This window comes from Eurytemora carolleeae, unplaced genomic scaffold (genome assembly GCF_000591075.1).
Source record: "Eurytemora carolleeae unplaced genomic scaffold, Eaff_2.0 scaffold538, whole genome shotgun sequence".
NCBI classification, from domain to species: Eukaryota; Metazoa; Arthropoda; class Copepoda; order Calanoida; family Temoridae; genus Eurytemora; species Eurytemora carolleeae.
This window is the reverse complement of record NW_019396474.1, coordinates 206,835-222,073: the sequence shown is the minus strand read 5'-3', so window position 1 is coordinate 222,073 and position 15,239 is coordinate 206,835. Positions and strand designations below refer to the sequence as shown.

The 15,239-nt window shown below is 30.9% G+C and overlaps 1 protein-coding gene across 1 annotated transcript; it reads left to right on the top strand.

Annotated features, from left to right (window-relative positions):
• Nucleotides 1-1,333: 1,333 nt before the first annotated feature.
• On the top strand, nucleotides 1,334-15,215 carry LOC111703944 (carbonic anhydrase 3). The gene is made up of 15 exons (XM_023476041.1): nucleotides 1,334-1,373; nucleotides 2,966-3,047; nucleotides 3,707-3,780; nucleotides 4,275-4,334; nucleotides 4,783-4,821; nucleotides 6,047-6,094; nucleotides 6,538-6,620; nucleotides 7,149-7,233; nucleotides 8,105-8,147; nucleotides 8,491-8,580; nucleotides 9,275-9,342; nucleotides 10,200-10,250; nucleotides 12,839-12,900; nucleotides 14,079-14,106; nucleotides 15,006-15,215. Exons 2-15 carry the CDS (start codon nucleotides 2,972-2,974, stop codon nucleotides 15,156-15,158), a joined length of 960 nt encoding a protein of 319 aa, XP_023331809.1. The 5' UTR covers nucleotides 1,334-1,373; nucleotides 2,966-2,971; the 3' UTR covers nucleotides 15,159-15,215.
• Nucleotides 15,216-15,239: the final 24 nt, after the last annotated feature.

Sequence of the window (15,239 nt, the reverse complement as noted above, 5' to 3'; positions counted from 1 at the left end):
TCTCGCTGCCCTGGAAATTTCCTCTCGCCGTTGGTAACAGATCCAGAGTAACGGGTTAAATCATTATTATTTGTTTGTCCAGTTCTCAACTCATGATAAAACTTAGCTTGGGTTGAATGAACTAGAATACAATCTCCAATGTATATACATTTCTGGATGGGTTTACAATAACATTAGAGGTTCTAAATGAGACTATTGATGATTTAATTAATTTAATTAATGTTAATATTAACATGCAACTGCTAATCTTAATTGATATTAACATAAAAATAAACATTAGGTATATATGATATCGATATTTATAAATTTTCATTATTTTATTATTCTGAGCAACAGGAATTATAATTTCTTTTGTATGATGATACTTGAAAAATAAAATTTTCTGTCTTTATTTGATCAAAAGTGATGTTTAAACTGTGTTTTGTAATAAAGTTGCCATAGATTAAGAATGCGGAATGTCATTAACCCCCCCCCCAAAAAAAAAAAATCTAGACTTTGGCAGAAGATTGAAGCCTGCATGATGTTTTTAACCGTTAGATAGCGTTTAACATGATTTCATATAAAAGGAAATTGAAAAAACGAAAAATTCTAATTGCGTAGTTTTTTTAGGAGCCTCTTTAAATCCAAACTTGAATTACAATGATTATTGTAGATTGGATGGCGAAAATTGACAGTTTACCAAAATTCTTAATTAAATAAAAAAAAAATGAAAAGGTAAAAATCAATATTATTGATTAACATTTTCTAAAGCATTGATTGCTTACAGAACTCAGAATTTGGTATTGAATTCATGAATGAAATTTACATTTTTAAAATTTTAATTTGACAAAAGATATTGACCCAAAGCCAATTTGTCAAAAGATTTAACTTGCAAATTTAATTTTGATCTTTTAAGATTTTAAAAATACCTCAGAGGCTAAATATGAACCAAAACCTCAGGTCCATCGCGACCATTCGTTATTCAGTGGTCAAAAATATGCAAAATTAAATGATTAAATTGGATCGAAATTATTATTTGTTTCGCAAACTGTATTAAAGAATGATATCGTATTTCAAATAGTCTGAAAAATACATAAAAAGTTTATTCCACATTTTCCAATCTTTATTAGTAAATAATTAGAAAAAAATTAAAGGCCCATATTTTTCAAACCCAATTGCACTCTTTTGAATCGTGAGTTTTGTACTTTTTGAACCAGTAAAATAACAGAATAATATTTTTTACATAAATCTGCCAAATCTGGTATTTACTCAACTCTCAGTCTCCCCTCAGTCATTATAAATTGATACGTAAGTATTAATGTCCAATCAGTCGTGATATAGTACGTGAGCAATATAGAGTTTATTGGCATGGGAGTCTCTATATAAACAACAGGGTGAGGTTTGTGTTTACATATTTTGTAGATTTGGAAAAAATGTATTTTTTTTACATTTTTTGAGCTTGCATCAACATTTCGGTTTAGTAAGAAGAACAGAAATAGGTATATTACTATATATCGAGAACTTACTTTTTTTTCAGAAATCGTTTTTACAGTTTGTCAGTGATTGCAAAATACAAGAAGGAAAATATCGTTTTGAAAAATAGTAAACTTCGTTAACCTTTTTTTTCAAATTTTAAAATAATTAATTTTTTTAAAAAAGTTTCTGTTTTGTTTTAAATTTGTAACAAAACTTCTTTTTCTTTTTTTTTGTTTCAAACACAAACATTCTTCTTTTTGCTTTGAAACGAAAACTGAATAAAACTTATTTTAGTTTTAAAATGGTTTGGGGGGGGGCGGTTTTACATCCCTCCAGTGGTTTTTTCTAAATAACTAAAAAAATTTATTTTGAGGAATAGAGTAGGTTGGAGGACTTTTTTATTAATCAAGCTACAGGGCTAAAATTTACATATTTGAAAATTCAAAATTTAAAATATTTATTTCTAAACCTTTTTCCGACATACTTTTTTTAACTTTTTTAAAATCCTCCCTTGCACCATAACATGACCCTAACCATTAAAGTAAGAGATCCATTTTTTATGATTAGGCAAAGGACAATTTATCACACTCCCCTATCTCAAAATCAAAGAGGGGGGGGGGGTTATTAGACAAAAAATAGCTCAACCGGGAATCGGGATAGGGTTGAAGGATTTTCGGAGTTTCAAGATTTATACACATATCAACTTGAATTTCTAGTGCGTCGGCCATTTTTAATTAAAATAATTTTAAAACATTTAGAAAACTTTTTTCTCGAGGAACATACATGGGAATACAGTGACGAATTCGATATCGTCTTTATAAATAATTCTTTGATTTAGTGATACCTACTGAGAAAGCTGTATTCCGTAAGAATTTTGTCTGTTTTGTTTACAATTTTTTTGTTTATGTTTTGACTGCATTTGATTGTACTTAGTAAAACAAGAAAATTAAAGAATAACAACAGAGTAAACTTGTCCGTCTTCACTGCTCATCTTGCGGAGACATTATAGACACATCTTTACAGTCTTTTACCCTTTTCATAAATAAACTCTAGCAGACATGATAATAGTATAGCTTTTAAAATGCTATTTCATAACAATTAATGTACATAGGGAAAGCTTAAGCTAATAAATTACACCACCTTTCCGCGGTTGTTTTTTAAATTCGGCCTTTAACTTTATATTTTAGTTTTAAATTTCAACATGGATTCTAAAAAAATTTATTGTTGGTTTTCGCTTATTTAAATTTTCGTTTTTCGTTTTTAAAACACAAAACGGTTGTTTTGTTTTGATTGGTTTACTAGTGTAACAAAACAATCTCAAACGCCCTAAAAGTTTCGCAGAATTATATTTTTGTTTAAAATATCAATTTTTTTTACTTTTAAAAGCTTCCTCTCAATTTTATTTTTTAAATAAAAACAAAAATTAAAAAAGTACCAATATTTCATTTTTGTTTTTATACACACATTTAAATATGCACATGTGACATGATCATATCCTGTCCTTTTTCAGATTAGAATGAGACAAATCCTGATTTTTTGGAGTCTCAGGCTATCTTGCCATGCCTCTGAGTGGGGATACTTTGGAGAGAACGGTAATTGGCATGAAACTGATAAAATTGACAGTTTTAAACCTGTTTTACAGCTTATTCCATTTATATCATGATAATATAATTTAAAATGTACAAAAGAAAAAAAACTTTTTAAATTATCATTTATATTTTGAGAATTTCAAAGTAAATTGGGTTTACACCACCAGGTTGCAAAGTTAAAGGGTTTAAGAATTACAGTTTGTGACAAGTTTCTTTATTAAGGTAATGTGTTGGTTCGCTTTTGGGCCGTTTTTTGACCCTGACAGAAGATATGGATATAACAATCCAAAATTGATTCAATATTAATCCAAAAACGATCCAAAAACGATCCAAAAACGATCCAGAAACGATACAATAACGATGCCGAAACGATCGTTTTTGGATCGTTTTTCCATCTTTTCTTTTTTCAATATAAAGATATTTCAAAGTTCAATAAAATAAAACTTTAACATAATGCAATTTTGAAATCTTGGAATTTTTAAGAATTTAATGATTTTTATGATCCAAAAGATTAACAGCATTACAGGGAGTAACGAATAACGATGTGCCTTTTCTAGTCAGGTAGGGGGGGGGGCATTTGCCGTGTCCCCTTTCTAGTCAGGTAGGGGGGGGGGAGCATTTGTCGTGTCCCCTTTCTAGTTTGTCACCTCCCTAAATTTTAGATCCAACCCATTGGAGTGAAAGTGACGCAGAATGTGGAGGTTTGAAACAATCCCCCATCGACATAGTAACACAGGAATTGAGTCATCAATCATTTTATTGCACTATTACACATTGATTAGTTGCGCAAAAATAACACAGCATTGCAAAATAGTGCATATGTACAAAAACTTATTTATTTAAGAATTTTAAAAATTGTTTCTAATAAATGTAATACATGAGTGTAAACACAAAGTTTTATTGATTTTTATTGAGAGAAAATAAAGATATTAATCTAATTGTTTTGTGTTTTGCGGAATTTTTTTTTCTCTTAATTATATTTCACATGTCAATGTTCTTAAAAATTTATTCTTAAACCTTATTAAAGAAGTAAATGCAAGATAGGCCTCAGAAACCAGGGGAATTGAATGATTATTGTGTCATGAATCATACATGTAAAAGTAGGGTGACTAATAAATACAGCAAATTATTACACAGATCAACGACGACGTTTAAGTCGTCTTGCCACTGTCATGTTTTGTAGGACACCCTGTACTTTTTTTGAAATGAAGATTCTCAAGATATTTGTAGGATATTGTTTACGCAAAGTTGAGTGATGTGGTTTTCCATAACTTTTCAGGATCAACTCAGGAAAACTGAGATGGATTTTTAGAAAACAACTATTTTGACAATAGGTTTTTATACGAAATCGACGAAAATTTTGGTTGATTTTAATCTTTCTCGCATCCTCAAAAACGATTATACGTACTATTTGCATGTTCAAATTAATTCAACGTTCAATCAATGCTGGTACAATTTTGAATCACCGATTTAAAGTTGAAAATTAAGGAAGAATTTGAATTGATGATTCAAATTTGAACCGACGAAAGGCAGTTAAAATCTATTAAATTCGGTCCCACACATCCTGAGCTTCATGCTATGCTGTAGTAAGTGATGTAAATAGATTAAAAATACGCTTTATGTTGCAATAACTCACGAATTCAATAAAAAAGTCCACATGAAGTCGTCTTTAAAGATTCATCCTTTTATGGGTAACCATGTATATCTTTATTTTCCATCTCAGCTGTTTATACTGCAGGAACCAGTAAAAGTGTCAAACAATGGGCATACACTGCAGGAACTCAATCAGATGAATAAAAGACACTTTTTTAGATTTTAATTTGTTAAAGGGTCTGTATAGTAATTACAAGAGACCTTCCATTTTAAAACGAGTATCCTAGATTCAGAACGGTACCAATTAAAACTTTTAGATGTTGAAGGATGTTAAGCCGGTTCCGATATGTTTCTACTCGATAAATAGACGAAGGTTTCAAAAGAACCGTTGTAAATCGGACATTGCCCTCTTTGTATGGAGGGTCACTTGAATCTACGCTTACAGTCCCTCTAAATACTGTGCTTCCCACTTTATCCATGATAACTTTTTGACACATAGTCCGATGACATGTCGTCTTCTTAACACTTTTTGCGACAATAATTTTATTATCAATTTTATGAGCTATGTCGCTACCGACGGTTCAAATCTTTAATCACCGATTCAAAGGTTACTAGATTTATAAGAATTTGAATTGGAGATTCAGGATTTGAATCGGCGGGGGTGCAGGTATTAGTTCAGCGACATCTCGGTCTTCAATTCATTAAATTTGTACCCTGGCCCTGGCATATTTAAATGTTTTCATGGCTTTTTTACAAAATGTATTCTAAGGTATCGAGGAGCAACAACGATCATTATAAGTCAACTCTCAATTATCATTGGCTGGAAACAAACAAAGAACACCTAAATTTTTATTTGAAATCAATCTAACCAATACCTTTTTCTCATAAACGCTTATTTGAAATCAATCTAACCTATACCTTTTTCTCATAAACGCTTATTTGAAAGGATCGGTATGGAATATATTGATTTAACTATTCGGTAATAAACAGCTTGAAAAATATAAAACATCCATCCCATTTAAGCTCTTTTCTCATATTTATGTTAGCTATACCTGAGTCGGAATTTAAAGAATTTGAGCCGCGTCTCAAATCCGCCAAAAACTGGTTTCAATTGAGCGCCGGCTTAAATCTTGAAACATTGAATCCAATTTTATGTGGAACCAATCATATTTGAGCCGCGTCTCAAATTTAAGCCGCTGCTCAAACTCTTGAAATTCGGCCTCTGGCCCAACGGGCAATGGCTCGACAAATTTGCTAAACAAATTTTAGGGACCCCATAGTATAAAACAAACAAAAAATCGTTTTTTATAAATCCAAATTACAAAAGTTTTTTAGATTCCTAGGCCAACGCCGGGCACTTAATTTAGTAGACTCCAAATTTTACAGTGATTAAGTTTTTACCACTGCAGATACAATTCTTATCTCCTGCTTCCTATATAACTGCTTCACATTATCAGGTAGACAGTTTGCGAGTTTAAAATGATCTAAAGCTTTTTACTAACATAACCATGGAGCTTTCAGAGCTCTTCGTGCTTTTTTTATTTCAACTTTGAGCATCTTCTCTTTGTACAATATTAAACAATAGCAAAAAAAGTTCGCTGAATTTATAACATTTTCCCGCATTTTCAAAGTTTTACAAGAATCGAAACTTTTTGGCGCAATAATTTCGTAGTTTAGAGCATCCATAACCCTTCTTTCGGGTCATGTGAGGTCCCACGCAAAATTTGGGTCCGATAGGTTCAGCAGTTTATTTGATACAAATAGACAAGCAAACACCCACCCATACAAGCAAAGTATTTAGATATATAACCAGAGGTTTATAACCCAACATTCTTATTTACATAGGAAATGGTTTGCACAGTATTATTAGTATTGAAGGTTTAATACTGTTCTTATCCAGGAATTGTATTATCTAAAACAAGTTCATTTTCATTGGGGATCTTCAGACTTGATGGGTTCAGAACATACTATAAATGGGCAGAGGTAGGAATTATTTTTAGACAAAACAAATTGACGTACAAATAATTTCTATTTTTAGATTTTGTGGAAATTTTATTATTAACATGAATTGAACATTTTCTGGTTTTTTAAAATCTCAAGTGGATTAAACCTATTCTTGGAACGTACTTTGCTTTAAAAAATTAAATCACTTTTATAAAAATAAACATATTTTACAATAAATTTTTTGACATTTTTACCTAAAAGCTTAGTCTGATCAAGTATGAATTAGAAGTTAAACCTCAATGTTTATGTTATTTAGTTTGTTTATTCTTATTTATGGTTTCTCTGTAAAAGTGACTTGCGCATTTTTTGTTTTTAACAACAATTAAGAAATGATAAGAATTGAACAGTTTTGGAGAAAAAACGACAAAGTCTCCCGCGGTTTTGATCAGAATAAGGGTTTAATCGAGGGTACCATTTTAAATCAGGCAATGCCATCTTTGCTTAGAAGGTCACTTAAAATTACGCTTACAGTCCCTTTCAGCGTTCAACTATATATTTTTCCTTTAGGTTTAGTATGGAGATGCATGCTGTACATATTCAACCTGAAAGAGGAACAATAGTTGTCATCTCGAAAATATTTAAAGCTGTCCAGGTTATTAATAGAACACCCAAACCCAACGACAGGGTGTCCCATTATACTTTAAACAGCTATTACTCAGTTTTCGGATTTTGTACAATCAGTCAAAAAATTGAGGAAACGTAATATGGAGGTTTTGTAACATAAGAAAAAATCCGCGAACTGTATTGCAGGAAAATACTCCAATTCAGTTTTCCTATTCAGGCCATTTCCTGAAAATGGTATTTTCTCAACAAACTCGGTTTTTGATTATACAAAACTATTCACTAGCTGAAGGTCACCCCACTCTAAAAGTTGCATGATCCCAGTGTAGAATCTTCCGAGCACGTTTTATGCAACAAATATAGCCTGACAAGATCAACGTGAGTCTACCAGTGAATCACAAACTGGATTAGACTGTCCCTCACTAAAGATACTTTAAGAGGATGAAAAAAAATGTCAAGGCCAAGGGTTTGATCTAAGACCTATGATGCAAGAAGATGGCCACTATTTATTAACACCTGTTGTTAAGCCAGTTATAAAACAGAACTTTAATAAGTAAAGAATAACATTTTTTAAAGATGTATCCAACATTATATTTTGGTTATAACTATGAAATTGTCTGAATTAATGGGACACCTTGTATCATTGTATGTACAGTCACATATGCCAAGTTGGGACACCTTGTATCATTGCGTGTACAGTTACATATGCCAAGTTGGGACAACTTTAATTTTCTATTTTTCATTATTGAAGTATTTTAATTATTGTTCATAAAAAAGAAATATAAAAACATGCATTTATTTCTAGAAAGAAATTTTCATACAAACAATATTGAATTAATGAATTTTTGAGATTAATTACAGCTAAAAATCAAGCAAATAGCAATAAATAATTTACTTTTTAGGCTCGGCATGGAACTTTAGATGATCTTCTAAGAAATGTTATAGGTATTTTTATCTACTTAAACTTAGATACCATGACCACACTTGTATGCGATTTCATTAGTGCTTGATCCAATCAGGGTTCAGTCATGTGTTTATTGTCTATTTTGAACCAATAGAAATAGCATGGCAGTATTATCTATCTTTAAATCTCATTATCCATTTAGGGATGAATCCCTAACATTTAGCTAGCGCTAAACAGTATTATAATTATTTTTATTATTATTATTATTATTTTACTATTTTTTTCAGAATATGCTTGGTTTTTCATAATACCTGTTCTATTTAGTGCTATTTATTTAGACTTTTTTTGAGAATATTTACAAAAAAGAAATATGTTTTTTTTCAGATCTTGCAATTGCTTATGTGCCATACAAGGATTCCTATGATACTACTCTAGATCTATCCAGTCATAATATTGAAACTTTTCTTGGGATAGGTATCTGATACAAGATTTATTAAAGCATATTATCATTTGACCCTCCATGCAAAGATGGCAATGCCCGATTTACAACTATACCGTTTAAAAGCAAACATTAGTTATCAATTTTTTTGTTTTTACAAACTGTTCGTTAATGGTCTACTCCTGTATACCGAGTCCATTAGCGCCTGATCCAGTCGGGGTTCAGCCATGGAAATATTTACTGAAACTATAGTGGGTCAGCTAAAATCGTTCAAAAGACCAACTTTTACGGGTTTTGGTGTTGTCTTCCGAACGAAGACAACACGGGTTTTGCTGCTCGTTAATAGGATCGTCTTTTAATTTTTAAAAACTTTCCGTTCCTTAACGGAATCTTGCCCAGCCCTAGTTTGACCGGGCAAATGTTTAGTAAATGTGAATTTTCTATTGGTTAATACACGTTTAGTTCAGTATAAACTGAAAATGGTTCTTTTCAGATGCGAATTTTTCAGATTTTCTTAATGTCTCTAGCTTTTTTCTTTAAACCTGTGTCTAAGCAAAAATTATATTTTCAATTGTGGTTTCTCTATAAAAATGACTTTTTGCTCCACATTAGAACAATAGAAAATTGTAAGATAAGAATAAAAAACGTGTGAATCGGCACAGCCCTCTTTAAATGTAGGGTCACTTGAGAGTCTCTTTAAGCCAAAAAAGGTTAATTTTGCTTGAATAGGTCCTGAAAATTTGATGAGAAATTACTGTTCATATCAGGGATCATTAACAACTCCACCTTGTTCAGAGGTAATACAATATATACAGTTATACAATACAATATAAACAATTATTCAATACAATATATACAATTATACAATACTATATATACAATTATACTGAGCAATATATACAATTATACAATTCAATATATACAATTATACAATACAATATATACAATTATACAATACAATATATACAATTTTACAATACAATATATACAATTATACAATACTATATATACAATTATACAGAGCAATATATACAATTATACAATTCAATATATAAAATTATAAAATACAATATATACAATTTTTCAGAACTATATATACAATTGTACAATTCAATATATAAAATTATACAATACAATATATACAATTATACAGAACAATATATACAATTATACAATACAATATATACAATTATACAATACAATATATACAATTATACAATACAATATATACAATTATACAGAACAATATATACAATTATACAATACAATATATACAATTATACAAAACAATATATACAATTTTACAATTCAATATTGTACAAAATACACTTTTCATTAATTGAGTTTTATTTGTATTTGTTTAAGTTGTAAACAATCCTACGGACACTGTAGACAAAATTTAAATGATATCTCATGTCCCATCTGCAACAGTACAGTACCTTTTTAACCTTTATTTTATCATTAACAATATTTAAGTTTCTTATTTTTCTTGGAAAATGTATGCTGGGAATATCGAGTGTAGTGTAAAGTGTTAACTTTGGGCGAATTACGTATGTTGGTTTCCGAATGAACAACCAAAGGTTTAAAGGGTACCATTGTGAATTTGAAATGGCGGGTCACTACACACTAACAACAGTCTCTTTAATGTTTTCAGATAGTTACCTGGTTACTTGATTTCGAGATTGGGTCAATTTCAGAGAACAAGGTATGTAGTGTACTGAACACTGTACAGTGTACACTGGACACTGGACACTGTAGACTGTACACTGTACACTTTACACTGGACACTGGACACTTGACACTGGACACTGGACACTGGACACTGGACCCTGGACACTGGACACTGGACACTGGACACTGGACACTGGACACTGGACACTGGACACTGGACATAAGCGAAGTAGAAATGAGAGGATAAGCCTAAAATATAGAAACTAGTAATCTTAAATCCACCTTTTTTACAAAGTTTAGTTTTTCATAACAATAAAAACTGAAGGAGCAAACAATTTTTTAAATTAAGTTTTTCTTATATTTTTATGAAAAAATGGTTGGGAAACGAGCGTATCTGGACACTGGACACTGGACACTGGACACTGGACACTGTACACTGTAGAATGTAGACTGTACACTGGACCCTGGACACTGGACACTGGACACTGGAGACTGTACACTGGACACTGGACACTGGACACTGGACAGGGTTACCTAGAAAGGATCAGGCTTAAGAGACGACTGTAGGGAATTTTTACAGTCTTTGTTCTTATCCTAGTTCCCTGCATTTTGTAAGATTGTCTTTACCAAATCTGATGTTATCAAAATATCATATATCAAAATATATTTTAAGGGAGTGTTCCCGGAAAATGCTTGGGGGTATAAGATGACGTCGAATTGAATTCTATAATTATCGCTACTAATTGTATAATATCTGTTGCAGTCATAAGGAGAATAATATGGCTTAAAGCATCTTATACCCAAGAGCATAACGTCCAGACAAATTCACTAGATTGCATAATTCCACTCATGGGTCGGAATAATTCAATTAGATTTATAACTAATTATTCATATATTACAACCTACTATTGTCGAATTTAATTCGATGCACGCTAATATGATAGATATTTCATAATATTTTTCATTTGATAAGATCCGAGTGTTACTTTTGAAAACATTCATTCCTTAAAAGTGGTGGTTGGTCTCGGGACATGGGTATTTGTTCCACTAATTAATTGTTGAAAAATAAGACTTTACGCTAAAAATAGGTGTAAAATTCTACAAACATTCAACAAAAATATTTTTATCGCAATCGTTAAAGAATTACCCCTTTAAATCACTTATATTTCAATAATAAGAATAACTTTTTAATAAACTCCCGACAACATAGCTCGTAAATCAATAAATCATGTAACATCTTACATCCCAGAAAACCAAGGAAGTTCATTGACAGGATTTTTACCCAGGCATATTACTTCTTGTAGTTATATCCAACATGAAAATTTATTTAAAGTACAACTACAGTTATGGAAAATGACAATTATAAAAAGTGTACAGACCTTGGTTGGTATAATTCTTCCTTTTTAGCCACCAATTAGTAATATAGTAATATATCTAGGTTTATGTATACTTATACTTTTCAGTAAAAACTATTCCAAGAATTGTTTAACCAGCAGCAATATTAACAAAAGTACTTTTCAAATGACCCTCTATTTGCTGTATAGGATGCATGATTCATAACGGTTTCCTTAAAAGCTTTATCTGATGAAGAATGAATGACAAAAGAAATTTGTTATTTCTCTAAATATCTATGACTTGGAGATTTCTCGAGGAAATTACTAGAATAAAGCTCTTTTAAGCTAGAAAAACGACAATATCTTCTATTATGGATAAGTTTTGAAGGGTCACTTAAAACCTAGTCTACAGAGCCCGAAATTTTAGTTTTCTTAAATGATATTCTCTTAAATTTCTGCTTCATAAGTCCCTCTTAGAGTACACTGTATTTACCATTGTTGCTAGTTTCAGAGGTTCTTGGACGTTACTTTTCCATTCTTTTCTAACAGCAAATTAGGTTAATGAGTTCCTGGCCCTAAGAAAACAATACCTTACAAAGGATCTCTCTTTTTTATGATTAATAAGTAGTGACATAAGTGGTAACATATGCTAAAAGAATTGATTAAAAAAGATTTCATCGGCAACGCCTGCCGGGCACTCCAGCTAGTAGTTTATATATATTCTAACCCCATCTGCATAGATATAAATACTTTGTTTGCTTGTTTGTTTAATTGTTTGTATCCAATAAATGTAAAAACCGATCGGACCCATTTTTTGTGGGACCCCAGAATTTTATTTTAAATTTAACAAATTTGCCTGAAAAAAATAGATTTTCGAAATCCACGAAATCTTTTTTGTTGTTGATATTTTTAAAAGAAAAATTGCTGCAGATAGAACAACAATTAAAAGTTAAAATAGAAGATTTGGGCGCAAACGGCCTGGGAAGCCTAGTATTCATTTAATTTTTGAAACTAGACAAATTCTTGTTGGTGCAAAGAGAAAAATGAACGTTTACAAATTTAAAATCCCATTTTGGAAATTTTTAGGACGTATTTAAAAAATATAATTTTAAAACCTGCTTAGCACCCTTCCTTAAAAATAATGGTTTGAACATTTAAAAAAAATAAACTTTAATGCATTTCTTGTCACTTCACTGAATACTTCAACTGTATCCACCCTGATAGGTTAGTTTTATCACGTTTTGCTTGTATATTTATTTTGATAGAAAAAATAATTTGATTGTTTCAGTTGAATGAGCTGAGAAGTTTGCATATTGAAAGTGCAGATAATTTACTAGTGAACAACTTCAGGGAAAATAACATGATGAAATACATTTTTTGGAAATTTTCTTTATATTTTGTTTTTTGCTAAAAGGTAGTGGGGAGACTGTTTAAAAGAACAAAATCTTCCCTGTCGCTTGTGTTGGTCGGAAAGGGAGAGTTCGCAAAAAATTAAAGGGGGTATAGAGTCTTACGGTGAAAAATAAGCACTTTTGATCGCTACTAATCTTACTCCTATCTGTTGTATTTATAAGAAGAAAATTTGTTAGAACGACTCGGAACGAAGTACGTTGAGTCCATACAAATTCAACATTCCACTCGGATCGTAAAATAATAAATTTAATTACAAATAAATTATTCAGATATTACAACCCATAGTTATGGATAGTTTTTCGACGCATTCATGCATAGTTAATATTTTATAATATTTTATAATATTTCTTATTTTTTATGATCTGATCGTTACTTTTGAAATCATTTGTTCCTGTTTCGTGGATTTTTGATAATGAAAACGACATTTTCATACTTTCCTGGAATGTTCGAAAATCCAGCGCCAACGAAATATTATTTAAAAAAAAAGAAGTGTTTGCGCACCATTAAAGGGAATATAGGCTGATATCGAATTGAATTCGATGTCGATCACTCTGTAACTAATTTTACTACCTAATTTATACCCCCTTTCATTTTTCGCGAACACTCCAAAATACATTCTACTAAAAAAATCAGTTAAAAATTAGAATAATTTTCTTACATGGTTGCATTTAGGGTAAACCTAGCTCCAGTAAAGATTTTTATTCTCCTTTTTAATATTTCTTCAATAATTTCACAAAATTAAAGCAAAATCAATTTGGTTAAAATTTAAATTCCAACCCTTTAAAAATGTGTACTTTCAAGCTCTTTAAAAGGACTATAAGCGTAATTTCAAGTGACACTGCATGCATGCAAATATGGTTTCCTTAAATCTTTATCTGATCAATTATGAATTAGATATCTATAATATTTCAGTTTCTTTAAACTGCTTATTTTCAATTACGATTTCCCAGTAAATGTGCATTTCTTGCTTAAAAGAAATAAAGAAGAAATTTACAAAAATAACACTTTTCGATCCAGAAAAAAACACCATTTTGATCATGTAAAATCCATGGAGGGTTTTTTGAAATTATGCTTACAGTCTCGTTATAAAATCATGCTATTTATTATTTATGTAGAGACACACAACCCTTGAATGGAAGAAAGGTGTATTGTCAGAAATACTGGTGATTCAAGTTTTTATCTGCAGAAGATAATGATGATTGACAGAACACTATAAATAAGAGTACACTAAGTACACTATAACTGCAGCAGATTACTATAACTGGCAGAACACTATAATTTTAAGAACACTAAAACTGGCAGAACACAATAGCTTACAAAACACTATAACTAGCAACACATTAACTGGTAGAACGCTGTAACTGGCAGTACACTATAACTGGCAGTACAATACAACTGGGATAGCACTGTAACTGGCAGTACACTATTACTGGCAGTACAATACAACTGGGAAAACACTGTAACTTGCAGTACACTATAACTGGCAGTACAATACAACCGGGAAAACACTGTAACTGGCAGTACACTATAATTGGTAGTACAATAAAACTAGTAGAACACTGTAACTGGCATTACACTAAAGTTGGCAGTACATTATAACCAGTAGAACACTGTAACTGGCATTACACTAAAGTTTGCAGTACATTATAACTTGACTTTTTCGGCGTTGTAATAATAAAAAATAATCCTTGTAAAATAAATAATCTTCAAGCAAGTGTGTTGCGAGTTATAGTTTTAGACTTTTCATGATCTAAATTAATATTCTAAAATTTTGAGTAAGACACACAGTTTGTTAGCAATTAAAAGATAAAAATAGATATAAATAACTGTCGAATTAATTTCTGCGTATAAATCTTTAGAACCCAAGTTGACCGATTATTCAGGTCAAACCTTCCTTACATTTTAGTATTAAAGAAACTTAACATTAAATCAAGTTAACAACAAGGAAATATATAGTTGTCGATAATGAAGCAATAATGTATTATGAATAACCCTGTACTATATTTTTGTAATCGTAATTGTTATCTAACAATATAAATAAGACTGATAAGTGCTCTGGCATTAGTTCCATCAGAAGATCCAGTCTGACTGCTCCATCCTGGCTGCTCCAGTCTGACTGCTCCATTCTGGTTCAATTCTTCTCTTCCCTGCTTTCTTCATCTCTGTGGACTCAAATAAACTACTACAACCTATGATATATCTTCTGTTCTCCTGTTTTTCCATGTTCCAATAAATCTTTGAATTCGCCCCAACGCAACAAGTGATGATTAAGTTGA